The 14,575-nt window shown below is 42.9% G+C and overlaps 2 protein-coding genes across 4 annotated transcripts in view; one reads left to right on the forward strand and one right to left on the reverse strand.

Moving 5' to 3' along the window:
* Positions 1 to 14,441, forward strand: part of saysd1 (SAYSVFN motif domain containing 1) — a 123,126-nt gene extending 108,685 nt beyond the window's left edge. Inside the window, exon 2 of the mRNA XM_062973630.1 lies at positions 14,307 to 14,441. Coding sequence (XP_062829700.1) covers positions 14,307 to 14,402 — 96 coding nt within the window. The 3' untranslated portion in view covers positions 14,403 to 14,441. The remainder of the gene's footprint in view (positions 1 to 14,306) is intronic.
* glp1r (glucagon like peptide 1 receptor) overlaps positions 1 to 14,575 on the reverse strand; it is a 151,787-nt gene that overhangs the window by 103,301 nt on the left and 33,911 nt on the right. For 2 of the 3 annotated variants that reach the window (XM_062973612.1, XM_008125898.2), the window contains exon 2: positions 3,316 to 3,381. The exons of the other annotated variant lie outside the window; for it this stretch is intronic. In XM_062973612.1, coding sequence (XP_062829682.1) covers positions 3,316 to 3,381 — 66 coding nt within the window. The remainder of the gene's footprint in view (positions 1 to 3,315; positions 3,382 to 14,575) is intronic. 3 annotated transcript variants of the gene reach the window in all.

The following is a 14,575-nucleotide window of genomic DNA, read 5'->3' on the forward strand; positions in this document are numbered from 1 at the left end:
AGTCAAACCACTAAGCCACTCTGGTTCTCTGCTATTAGCGTGCTCAGTGCTAGGAGATTCTGTAATAAAAGCCAGCACAAATGAAACTTCAAAAGAAGTAAAATACAGGTATATTGGGAGAGAACATTTGATTGCTTAAATTACATAAGTAGGATTTGTTATAGCAGAAGAACAAGAAAGTCAAAAGCTTTACTTTGAAAAAGCAGGGTTTTTTCCAGAATTAATGGGAAAGTACTAAGAAAAAAGGATCACACAAATGTCTTGGGAGGCAATTTCTAGCTGAGTGTACAACCAGGAAGAGAACAATCTTAGAAGGAGCATTAGGATTAGAATAGCTGAAAATGGTGGAGATGAAAAAGTAAAATGTGCAGCCATGGATCAATCTAGTCATATTTAACAGGAAAGATCAGAGAACAGACAACTTTTGCTGGATCCAGAACCAGAGCAAGTGGATGGTTTTTAGTAAAAGGGGCAGAGGCATCAGGGAAGTCAGGGGAGATATGCAGGCTTAGGCCTCTTCCACACAGCTGAATAAAATCCCACATTTTATGCTTTGAACTGGAATATATGGCAGTGTAGACTCGGATAACCTAGTTCAAAGCAGATATTGTGGGATTTTCTGCCTTGATATTCTGGGTTATATTTCTGTGTGGAAAGGCCTTAATACAATCTCTCCCTCCATCTGGCATTCACAATTGCTGTGCATCTTATTGCATGTTTTTATTTGTTACCACTGAAGGTTAAGAAAAGATATTCTGTTTGAAAGATATTAGAGAACATAAGAATTCACTTTACCTGAAGTGAACCTAATCACAAAAGAAACGCCCAAATGAAAAAAGGAGGAAAGAGATTTTAGATATTTCACTCAAAGAGATGACAGGTTCTCAGAGCATAACAGCAATTCTTGCTGAATTTTCTTTTACCAAATTATATAAGATCATTGTACTTTCACTGTTTACTCGTTTGAGACACACCAACATCAAATTGTTACATGTCAGTTAAAGAAGAGACACAAGGTAGTAAAAGAGTAATCACACAGCTATTAAACTTAATCTCTAGTATATAATTTCATGGTTCTTGCATCTCCTAATGGCAAGTTACTGTGAGGGAAGAATACGATTGCATCTCAAAAGCGACACTTCCAACAAAAAGAAGCTGATTATTTCACTTTTAATTAACTATAGCCTAGGGTAACTCCTTTCGCAGCTCCTTGACACTATGTTCAAGGTCCATTGCCTGTTAAGCCGCTGTATTGATCAGCCCCGGTTAGCCATCCTCCCCATGATTGCTTTGAAGTTCAGTTGGGTCATAAATATTAAGAAACTATCTTGGAAAACATGTACAGAAGATTTTGGGGAGATTTGCTAGGGAAGGGAACACAACAACATCACGAACAAGAAAGGACATTGTAATGCATTTACTATGAAAACAGACCCTGAAAGATTATTCAAACATAATGTATGTGAGTATATGACTTTTGCTTTGCTGTTTCTACCAATGAATCATTTAGTGGTGACTCTTAACCTACCCACCACTGAATGATTCTGTCAATTCCTATTCCAAAGCTGAAATAAATGCATCTCATTTAGTCTTGAGCAAACCTAGTGAAGAGAGCTATGTGTTCAGCCCACTTCATAGAAAAAATCAGCAACCTCAAGCTCAATACCAACGGCAAACGGATCAGCTTCGAAGTGGTGTCTCTATTTATCAAGGTCCTCGTAGCAGACACCATCACACTAATCAACCAGAATTTCCCAGAAGACATCACAGCCCTGTTTCACCATTGCCTCAACACACGCTACTTCCAGTGGGACAATGAATTCTATCAACAGAAAGATGGAGTAGCCATGGGGAGCCCTATCAGCCCTGTCATAGCAAATTTCTACATAGAAGACTTTGAAAAATAAGCTCTGGAAACAGCAACAAAAAAAAGCTCACTATATGGTTTAGATATGTGGATGACACCTTCACCATTTGAACCCATGAAGAACAGAACAAGTTCCTGGACCACCTCAACAGTATCCACCCAAACATCCAATTCACCATGGAAAAAGAAAATGAAGGAAAACTGCCATTGCTAGATGTCCTACTCATCCCCACACCCAATCAATAATTGGGCCACACACTTTACAGAAAACCTACACACATGGATAGATATCTACATAAAACCTCCAACCATCACCCAAGTCCAAAAAGAAGCACAATCAAAGTCCTGGCAGACCATGCAAAACGAATCTACAAACCCCACCTCCTCCAAGGTGAACTGGGCCACCTAAACTGGGCTCTACAAGACAGTGGATACTTCACCACAGACATCAAAAGAGCTGCAAGGCCAAGAACAAGTCACGAGAGTAAAGACAAAGATCCACCCAGAGGAAAAGTGTTCTTACCATACATCAAGGGAACCACTGATCACATAGGGAAGCTGATAAAGAAACTTAACCTACAAACTATCTAGAGACCCACTAAGAAAATCCAACAAATGCTACATTCAGCCAAGGACAAGAGGAATTCTCTCACCTCTGCAGGAGTCTACCGTATACCATGCAACTATGGATAAGTCGACATAGGGACTACCAAACATAGTGCCCAAACACTAATCAAGGAACATGAAAGGCACTGCAGAGTAATTCAGTCAGAGAAGTCAGCCATAGCAGAGCACTTGATGAACCAACCTGGACACAGCATATTATTTGAGAACGCAGAAATGTTGGACCACTCCAACAACTATCACGTCAGAGAAGCCATTGAAATCCACAAGTATGTGGACAATTTCAACAGAAAGGAGAAAATCATGAAAATGAACAAAATCTGGCTACCAGTATTAAAAAATTCTAAAATCAGAACAGTAAATAAAGAGCAAGACTCAAAAAGCAGGGGAATTTCAGACAAGAATCAATTAGGGCCAGCTAACACCTCCCAGCAAAGGCAGCTACCAGCCGGGCCTTGACACTGCGGGCCATTAATCAAGGTGCTAATCTAGGTGGCAAATTGCAACATTCACACATGCCTCAAGCAAACAAGAGTTCTTTCCCCCACCCTGGATATTCCACAGATATATAAACCTCACTTACTTAGTTTCCAACAGACCCCTCAACCTCTGAGGATGCCTGCCATAGATGTGGGTGAAACGTCAGGAGAGAATGCTTCTGCAACATAGGTATATATGGCCTGGAAAACTCACAACAACCCACTGATGAGAGCTACTTGCCAATTATCTGTTTTTGGAGGTTGCCAATAGAACCACCATAGAAGCATCACAATTAATAAACCAGCAAAACCAAGACAGGATCATGAATAATTATAGAGTCTTACCGAATCATTACTTCCACTCTGATCCAGTTTTTCAACAAAATAATCCAAACGCTGGTGTTTAGGTACCTGCAAAGAACAATAATAATAATAATAGGGGCATGCAGAATATTCTGCTTTGCTAGCATCTAGGGGTCTGTTTTATATGCATGTAACTTTGACTTACAGTAATACTCTTTATAAATTTTATTTCATGTGCAAAATAATATGATTCATACCTTCATTGCCCCTTTTTTCTTCAACATCCCCATAAGAAGGCCAAGCAATTATTTCTGAGCCAAAACACAGTGGGGTATAGAAAGCTGGAATACATTTTTTAAAGAAATCCTGAGACTTTCATCTTTTTAAAAAATCAGGTTTCATTTTCTGTGTCTTTTGCTTTTGTTGTCTGGCAGGATAAATACTCTAAAGTCTTGAAAGCAGGGTCAGCCTCAATTAGAATTTGGACTGCCAAAAATACCACATACGGTATTTCAGGGGAAGGAACTGGCAAAACAACCTCTGGACATTTCTTGTTTAAGAAGACCATATGAAATGTATGGGGTCGCTGTAAATTGACAGGTGCTGTGAAACACACACACACACACACACACACACACACACACGATCAAATTGTGCAGAAGTTATGAAAAAAATAAAAAACAAAAGTGATTCCACTACTGAACATAGTCCTTGTTAATTCTTCCACATTGCTTCTTTGCTCTTATTTTTAAATCTTAAAGTACAAGGAGAGTGATTTTATTTATTTTTATTTACAGTATTTATATTCCGCCCTTCTCACCCCGAAGGGGACTCAGGGCGGATCACATTATAACACACAAAGGGCAAACATTCAATGCCCATAAACACATCAAACAGAGACTGAGAGACACACACAGAGGCAAGTTAACGTTCTTCTGAGGGGATGTTCGATTCTGGCCACAGGGGGGAGCAGCTGCTTCATCATCCACACTGACGGCACTTCCTCATTCCAGGTCATAAATTAGTTAATCTTGCCTCCCCACTTTAGTGGTACCTTATCTCCTACTTGATAGATGCAACTATCTTTCGGGTTGCTAGGTCAGCAACGAGCAGGGGCTATTTTTTTTATTTTTAATTGACGGGTGCTCACCCCGCCACGGGCTGGCCTCGAACTCATGACCTCATGGTCAGAGTGATTTAAGGCAGCTGCTCAACAGCTGCGCCACAGCCCGGCCCCATATGATTAACTTCTCATATTTTTCTACTGTCATCTAGCCAGAGATTAAACATATCTTCTTCTTCCCAGAAGCTTAAAATACAAATGTCTTGCATGGATGCAGAAAGAACATTTTGAGTACTGGAGAATGGTAAATGATTATAATATGCATTCTTTTCCCATTTCTGTTTGCTGGGTTCCAGCATATTCACCAAGAGTAAAATATAATGACTGAAATCCAATGCAGCTCAGGGCATAAACCATGCTATAATCTATTCAGTTTTCAGCAGGACACAAGCTTCACATTGAACTAACTACTTGTGAAAGCAACTCTGGTATACTAAAGGCTGTTTTGGCTGTGGAAAAAGTAAAAAAAAAGAAGAAGCCAGAATTGCTGGGTCTCAAGCACAAATTTAAATTCAAAATTTATACTTGTATGTTTCCACAGTGTCCAGCTATACTACTTTAGAAGACTACAGACATAACAGCTGTCAATGATCCCCCAATGCACTGTACAGTCAACTATCATCTAAGAAAATTTGACAAGGGCACTCCACTGCAGGATGACTTCTCAGCATAGAAAATGTCCAGTTGTTAAGCAAATTTGCAAGACTAAAAATTCAATCACATAGTTTCAGAGAGATTCACTGAGATAGGCTATCACTAATAGATTTTTTTCCTGCCCTGCCTTGGCTACATTTTTAAAAGATGTTTGTTCACCAGCATTGCTCGCTGGTTGGTCATATCATCCTGAAGCGCCCCACTCGGCACCAAGACTGACCTCCATCACTCCAAGAGGGTAATGCGTGTTTAATGTACAGGGTGTCCCAAACGTCACCATACTGAGGGAAAGTGGAAAATTGTTGCTTCTCCAAGTTTCTATAAAAAACACCTATAGTTTTTTTTATCCTTGTTTCTTACTGGGTTGCATGCCTTTCTGGGTTTTTTTCTTTGTGGAAATGTATACATTTTCCACCATTTCTCCCCATTTGATCATTTAATTGAATGATATAGTTAATGCTTGCAACTTTCTCTCACCGACTGAGATGTATTTCTAATCAAAAAAGCTCATGGTTATGTATGCATTTTCATTCAACAAGTTTTGAGAGATGTAAAAATGCTATTTTCATCAAGCATGTTAAATTGGGTGACATTTCTTCCCAATCCTAACTGGAACATAAAATGTGAGTTATGTTCCCACTAGTATCATCCTATGAAAGCAACAGACGCAATATTTTCTTACGATAGGCTACTTTAAATGAAGCAGAAAATATCTATTTGAAGTTTTCTAGAGCACAAAAGCATGTGTTTCCTATAGACAACTTTGCAAGCTACATATCACATATAGACAAGACTCAACCCCTAACTTTATGTTCAAAGACTACCAAGTATTCCGAAAATGACCCATTGTTATAGTAGCATAAACCCACCGTCAGGATACTCAAGTGAATGAGTAACAATGTAAGTTCCACATATTTATTCATTAGGCTATTGGACCATCTTCCCAGGTTCATATGAAAGTCAGTACAATGCAGTTAATACTTCTTTAAATTTAGTGATGTATGTGATGGGTATTAAGATACGAAATATTTATGTGTTCAGAGTTTTATGACAGAGTTCTAAAATCAAATATTTTATTGCTGTTGTCCATTTAATTATAATTGAATGATTATCACCATCCTATAATTTTATGAAGCAATTATACAGTAAATAATCATTGCAGCATAACCAGCAATCAACAACTAGCTATTACACTACCAGGCCACCTGAGAAAGGAGAAGTGGCCCATTCTTTTGAAGAATATCAGTGGGGACGAATTAAGGAGCAAGTAGTATGTGCAAACACGTAAAAGAAGGAAAAGAAATGAAGAACAAAACCTTTTCTCTTGAAGATTTCCAATTGGCAACTTTAAACCTTAAATTTACCTAAAGCTGTGTTTTTATATAAAAGCAATTATTAAGTTGGCAATCATATTTGATGTTCACAGAAAATGCTGTCCCAGTTTCTGGGAAGGATAGGAAGGCAATGGGAAGGATAGGTTACTTTTCAATCACTGAATGAATCTGTTAAGAAAACTAGTAGTGCAATAAAGGAGAATTTATTTTCCATTTATCTGTAGAGCTCAGTAACAACAATTCATGACTAATTATTACTTGTGATGGTTTTAAATAATTGCTTTAATGTGAAGATAACTAATTTTAGTGTTTATGTATACTTAGTGTTTATTTTATATTCTGGCATTGAATGTTTTCTGTATATATGTTGTGCTCTGCCCTGAGTCCCCTTCGGGGTGAGAAGGGCAGAAAATAAATGTTTTAAATAAATAAATAAATAAATAAATATTGCATCATTACATTTAAAACTGAATAAGCAAATGTAACCCAATTCAGTATCAAAAAGATTTGGTTCTAAGTGAGAGGGACGTGAGTTTAAAAAGAGAATTTTCAAAGATACTTGTAATGACTACAAGTCCCATATGTTTTGATTGACCTAACTTGCAAAAGGCCTATGTTTGAGAAAGGCCTGCGCTTGAGAGAAAATGCTGATGTTTGGGGAAAGAGTTGTTCCAGAGAAAAGAAGTTACTTTCAAATAATAACAATACATCAAGTCAGAACTGGTTACCCACTACTCCCTAGGATTCTCGTACGGTTTTGAACCTATACTTGCAACAAGGAAAAAATAAGGAGGTACTGAGATCAGGGTCAATAACATGAAAGCACAATTGTCTAAAGAGTCACATGTTGTTACAGCATAGAAAACCAATGGAATTGCATGATGGTTAATATGCTTGTGATGTAGCCAACATTAGACAAATAAGGTAAATGATCTTTGTAAGCCAATAAGGATATGCTTGCTATTTTCTGTGGAAGTGATAAAAAACCCTTGCAACCATTTTGAAAGTTGGACAAATCCTTTAATTGCCTGTATGCATGTATTTGTCACATTGCTAAGCTCTCAATAAATAGTTCTTTTCCAGTTTGAAGATCCAACTTTCGTGGTGTCCTTCCTCCACAGAAAAGGGGCCTCCTGTTTTTGACTTTGGATTAAGAGGAGTATTTTTACATCTTTTACATCTTTGTCCCTTCATAAGAACTCTATAATTGCCACAATTTTAGCAAATTTTCCATATATTTGTGCAAGCAAGATCAGCATGTGGTCAAGATGGCAAATTATTGATGCTGAAAAACACATAAGAGAGGTTGCATAAATTGGCTTTTGGCTGATTCTACATCTTTCTGAATTACATCTTTCTGATTCTACATCTTTCTGAGTGCAAACTACTATTTTACATTAAATTCAGTATGTTAGCACTGAAGCAAGCTAAACACACAGGGAAAAAGTAAGGGCAAGAGAGAGGAACATCTTGAAAACAGTTGGAAAAAATACACAAGGTAGAATTAATTGGAACTGTCTCTGCCAAACTGGACAGAGACCCAGCTGGAGAGTGTGCAATAAATGCTAATGTTAACAGGTAGAACATTTCTTTTATAAACCTTTCATGTTGTGCAATGATCAGGGACATTCCAACTGTTAGATGATGGACTTTTAAAAACAGGCCAGAGTGGTGCCATGATATCCTATGCAAAGTGAACTGAAAACAACATGGCTAACTATAAAGAGTTGCACAAGAAGCATTTATACTGTACTGAGACTAAATCTACACTGCCGTATATCCCAGGATCTGATCCCAGATTATCTGCTTTGAACTGGATTATTCGAGGGCCCTTCAACACAGCCATATAATCCAGAATATCAAGGCAGAAAATCCCACAAGATCTGCCTTGAACTGGGTTATCTGAGACTGAGGCGGGAGGTTAAAGAACCCCAGGAAATACCATATATGGGCAGAGATGGCGACAGCTAGCGACCCGGGTGCATAAACTCACAGAAACATGTGACTTCTGGGAAATCATGTGTTTCTGAAGAAATGAAAGCTAAAGATAAACAAACAGCGCATGCGTACGCAGGCGCTCTGAATGATTTGTGAGCACGGCACAGAAAGAGTGCAGCCGGCCTGCTGGTCAGCACTGATTGGGCAGCGTCACAACTCTAAGCCAATGAATTTGCTTGTGGGCGGGCATAACCCGAACCCTGTAATGTGTATAAATATTTACTCAGCCGGCCACTGTTTGTTCCCCTGGAGAAGCACTTACTTTGTGCTAGGGGGAACCCTAGTGGCCATTAGCGAAATAAAACTGCTTTCTTGGAATTCCTTCAGTTGTCCGTCTCCATTCCTCCACTGCGCTCAAACAAGGACCGGAGCACAAAGGTTCCGCTACATTTTCTGGTGACCCCGACGTGATTTCCTATAAGACGGGCCAGGAGATTGGAGACGGATCCCGTTGGCGGGACGGCCTCAACTCAGCGGTGGGGGCCTGAGGCAACTACCGTGAGACGAGAAGGGGCCCCTGAATATTACAAGACCGGCTACGGTGCTTGCCTCTGATGCCAACGCCGACTGACGGTGAGAGCTGCAACATCAGCGAGGTTCCACAGAAATCGGCTAGGAGGAAAAGGATCCAGGGAAAAAAGCCCAGGGGCGAAGGTTGGTCCGACGTCTACAGAATTCTGGCAAGTATAGGGGTTTGCATGAGATATTAAGGGAACGCCAGCGCTGGGAGGGACAAAAAAAAAAAAGTTCCCAGGGAGGTAGAAAGGGGTTCTGTCTTGTGTTTCCTGACGCATGCCATTGAGTGGCCGGGTGCCCAGGCCAGGACAGTCCCCTCTATTAGGCAGGATGGGAGGGAAAAATTCAAAGAGCTCCACTCCCTTACAATGCATCTTAGATAATTTTGGCTCTTTTGCTAGCAGAGCCGTAGCAGGGAATCCAAGGGACCTGAGAGATTATAGACTGAGGAATTTGTGTCAGGGAGAATGGCCAGAGTTTGGTTTAGGTTGGCAAGTAGAAGGAACGTGGGATCTGAAACTGATCCGAACAGTGGAAGAATATTGTGCTGTGAATCATCCGAACCAGTGGGTCTATATTGCTACGTGGGAACGGGTAGTTAGAGAAGATCCAGGTTGGGTTCGACAGTGCAGGAATGGCAGATGTATGGTGGTGAAGAAGGAGGGGAAAAAGAAGGAAGTTTTCCAATCCAATGAGGAGGACTACCCAGATTTACAGTTGAGTGTACAGGCTAGACAACAGGAATTATTGCCGCCCCCCTTGCCACCGCCCCCCCCCCACCCCAGGGAACAGCCCCCGGTGCACCTACACTAGGAACGAGACCCCCACCCTACTCTTCGGAGTCAACCGAAGCGGCCAAGAAACACTATCCTAGCCTAGAAAAATATCAGGAGGAAACAAAGGAAAAGAAGAAGTCACAACGGATGCCCAGTGATGCTTCTCCGGCACAAACTCGGAGACATGGAGCTCCGGTGTGGCCTGGTGATTCACCGACCGGACCGGCCCTCCAGATGCCCTTGAGAACGGTGCCTGTGATAAACAACAGGAATGAGATAGTTCAAGCATACCAGGTAGTGCCTTTCAGTAGTAGTGACATTTTGAATTGGAAAATAATACTCCACCTTATAGTGAAGAGCCCCAAGCTATGGCTAGGCTATTGGAAGGGATTATGGCAACCCATAATCCACCTGGCAAGATTGCAGACAATTGTTGAATATGTTGTTCACATCAGAGGAGAGAAGAGCAGTGTTGAATAATGGGGTAGCCATAGCCCAGGTTGGTGCCCCACAAGATGGTGATGCAGCCGAGGTTTCCTGTGGAAATAGATCCCCAATGGGACACCGCAGAAGAAGGACATTTGCAGAGACTGAGAGGATTCCAGCGTATATTGGTAGAAGCGGTAAAGAGGGGCCCGCCGCGACCCGTCAACATTGTAAAAATTCAGGGAGTGGTACAGGAAAAATCTGAGTCACCAACAGCCTTTTTGGAAAGGCTGGAGGCAGCATATAGAAAGTATAGCCCATATAATTTGGAGGATGAAAACGGTAGGAGGGCGATTCAACAGTCTTTTATCAGTCAAGCGGCTCCTGACATCCGGAGAAAGATTCAAAAGCAACCAGGATTTCTAGGAAAGACTATGAATGAATTGTTGGCACTCGCAGATCAAGTTTATATGGCGAGGGACCAGGTAGAAGAAGAGAAGAAGGACAGGAAGAAGAAGCAGGAATACCAAGCATTAGTTACCATGATGGAACAAAGTGCAAGTGGACAGAGAGGAAGAGGAGGATATGCCAGAGGGGGACAAGGAGGAAGAAGAGGGCCCCCTCGGAGGTTAGGTCGAGACCAATGTGCTAAATGTAAGAAGTTTGGACACTGGAAAGGTGAATGCCCAGAAGGAAGAGAAGGAAGTCAGGAAGGACCGAGAGAAAGAGGAAGGCCTGAGAGAGGAAGAAACCCAGGAAGGGGAAGAGGGCGTGGGAACTACGTACCTTTTCCTGCAAGAGAGGTGATAGCTGCAGCAGCTGTGATGGAAGAAGAATGGGAAGAAGAATGGGAAGATATGGATGGAGGAGAGGAATGAGGAAGCCAGGCTCTTGTTTTGTTGGACCCCGGGGAGCCGATGGTCACACTTGAAATCGGGGACCAACAATTGGACTTTTTAGTGGACACAGGTGCCGAAAAATCAGTAGTAAATACAAAAATTAGTCCACCAACTCGGGAAACTACGAAAGTAATAGGGGTGTCTGGGAAGACCCAGAAGTGCCCCTTCCTTAAGGAACGCACCTGCAATCTGGCCGGACATCAGGTCAAGCATAAGATGTTATATCTCCCAGACTGCCCAGTCCCTTTATTGGGAAGGGACATTTTATCAAAATTACAAGCACAACTCCAGTTCATGAAGAATGGACAAATGGAGCTATCATTTCCCATGGAAGAGGAATGGAGACTGTTTCAAGTTAGGATTTTTACTGAAGAAATACAATGGCCATGGCATGAGACTCCTTTAGTGTGGGCAGAAGATAATCCTCCAGGATTAGCTAAATATGTTCCGCCGGTGGTGGTGGAAGTGAAAAGAGGAATGGGACCCATATGTAAGCCACAGTATCCCGTCAGTCGAGAGGCAGTGCAGGGGATCAGAAAGCATCTAGAGCGACTTCTGCAGCATGGGATATTGGTACCATGCAGTTCCCCATGGAACACGCCCCTGCTCCCAGTCAAGAAACCAGGAGGACAAGGAGAATATCGCCCAGTTCAAGATTTGCGGGCTGTAAATCAAGTCACCGTTCCCCTAACCCCGGTAGTGCCAAATCCATACATCATGATGAGTCTAGTACCAGCATTTGCCAAATGGTTTACTGTATTGGATTTAAAGGATGCATTCTTTTGCATTCGATTGGCCCCTGTATCCCAACCGATCTTTGCTTTCCAGTGGGAATCTCAGCAGTCAGGGCAAAGGACCCAGTATGTTTGGACACGCCTTCCTCAGGGGTTCCGGGACAGCCCGACCATTTTTGGTCAAGCCCTGGCCAAAGACTTACAGGATTTTGTAATACCTAAGGAAGAGGGAATTCGGCTTCAATATGCAGATGACCTGCTTATCGCTTGCCGGACACTAGGAGGCACTAGAGAGCATACTTTGAGATTACTCAAGACATTGGAAGAAAAGGGTTACAAAGTGTCAAAGAAAAAGGCCCAGTTGTGCTGTCCCACGGTGAAATATTTGGGTTTCCATCTGACCGAAGGAAAGAAGATGTTAGGAGCTGAAAGAAAGGAAGTTGTTTGTGCCATCCCCACTCCCAGCACCCGGCGACAGGTGCGGGAATTTTTGGGATCAGCAGGATATTGTAGACAGTGGATCCCCAACTACGCCGTGTTGGCTAAGCCACTGTACCAGGCTACGAGAGGTGGAAGAGAAGATCCATTTGAGTGGACAGAAGAATGTCAACAGGCATTTAAGGCATTAAAAGAAGCATTGATGTCATCTCCAGCATTAGGACTGCCCGATTTGGAAAAACCATTCACTCTGTTCGCTGCAGAGCGGGAAGGAACAGCGGTTGGAGTATTGATCCAACCACTAGGTTCATGGCAAAGGCCGATTGCCTACTTGTCAAAGCAATTGGACACAGTGGCTCGTGGATTGCCACCTTGCCTGAGGGCTGTGGCAGCATCAGTAGATTTAATCAAAGAAGCGAATAAATTGACCCTAGGACAGCCACTGACAGTTAAGGTGCCCCATAGCGTTAAGGCACTGTTAGACATTAAGGGACCGCGCTGGCTCACAAGTGAGAGGTTAATGAAATATGAGGGATTGTTGTGTGACAACCCACTGGTGACCCTGGAGACTTGCTCCACTCTGAATCCGGCCACCTTGCTCCCGACTCCAGGAGACACCACGATCCATCAGTGTGCCCAGGTGATGGATGAGGTATTCTCCAGTCGACCGGATTTGAAGGATGTGCCACTAACTAAGGTGGACGACACTCTGTTCACAGATGGAAGCTCCTTTATGGAAAATAATCAAAGACACTCAGGTTATGCGGTTGTTCGGTGGGGGGGGGAGACGCTGGAAGCAGAGTCACTGCCCCCGGGGACTTCTGCCCAGAAGGCCGAATTGATTGCCCTGACCCGAGCGTTGGAATTGTCAAGCGGAAAGCGGGTTAACGTCTACACAGACTCAAAATATGCTTTCACTACCCTCCACGCACACGGAGCACTGTACAAGGAGCGCGGGCTCCTCACGTCTGGAGGAAAGTGCGTGAAACATGCTGGAGAGATTGTGGATCTCCTGGAGGCGGTTTGGAAGCCAAGGCAGGTGGCTGTGATGCATTGTAAAGGGCACCAACGTGGAGACGATCCCGTAGTGCAAGGAAATAGGCAGGCTGATCTGGCAGCCAAAGAGGCAGCTAGGCTGCCCTATATTGAACATCAGGTAATGGCCCTACAGGTAGAATTAACTGAACATAACATTACATATACACCAGAGGAAGAAGAATGGGCCTTAAAGGAGAAGGGTCAGTGGTCAGGAGAACTCATAGTGATGCCAGACGCCCGTGTCTACGTCCCTAAGGACTTGGCATGGCACTTAGTCCAACACATGCACCAAAACACACATTTAGGAAAAATGGCATTGGCAAATCTGCTAGGACGACAGTTGTATATCGATGGATTACATAGCCTAACGGCAGCAGCAGCCCGAAGATGCTGGACATGTATCAAAAATAACCCCAGAGAAGGACCCCTCAAGCCACCAGGAGTCCAACATGTGGGTGGGGTACCCTTTGAAGCTTTAGTCACTGATTTTACAGAAATGCCCCCATACAAAGGATACAAATATTTACTGGTGTTCGTGGACACATACACAGGATGGGTGGAGGCTTACCCTACAAGGACTGAGAAGGCTGTAGAGGTGTCAAGAGCTCTAATGAAAGATGTTATTCCCAGATTTGGCATACCCTTAGAAATTGGATCAGATAATGGCCCCGCATATATTCAACAGGCTGTGCAAGGATTATGTAGAATTTTGGGCATAAAATGGAAGTTACATTGTGCATATAGACCCCAATCTTCTGGAAAAGTGGAAAGAATGAATAGGACATTAAAGGCTCAGCTTGGGAAACTTTGCCAAGAGACAGGATTGCCGTGGACGGTGGTTTTGCCCATGGCATTATTAGGAATCAGATGTACACCACACAAACGGACAGGACTCTCCCCTTTTGAAAGACTCTATGGACGACCCCCTTTGAACTTGAAGGGAGCCTTAGAGACAGGAGCTGAGCAACACCTCATAGGAGAGAAACAGACATTGGCCCAGGTTCAGGCTTTGGGCAGACAAATGCAGCAGTTAGAAAAATACATTTCTGAATTGAACCCACCATTCCCTACCACACCTCTACATTGTTTTTCACCAGGTGACGAGGTTCTGGTCAAGGATTGGAAGATTGAGCCATTGGGACCCAAGTGGCGAGGACCCTATGTTGTGCTCCTGTCTACCCCCACTGCAGTGAAGGTGAAGGAGATTAAGCCGTGGATACATTACACCCGTGTAAAACTAGCACCTGAGGAGTGGCGGACGGAGCGAGTTCCTGGTGAGGACCTGAGACTCAGGATCATCCGGCAACTCCCTAAGGGGTCAACAAGGCCATGAAGCTGATCCCTTCGGGTGCAACGGAGCGTCGGT

The sequence above is a fragment of the Anolis carolinensis genome, chromosome 1 (assembly GCF_035594765.1).
Source record: "Anolis carolinensis isolate JA03-04 chromosome 1, rAnoCar3.1.pri, whole genome shotgun sequence".
Lineage (NCBI taxonomy): Eukaryota > Metazoa > Chordata > Lepidosauria > Squamata > Dactyloidae > Anolis > Anolis carolinensis.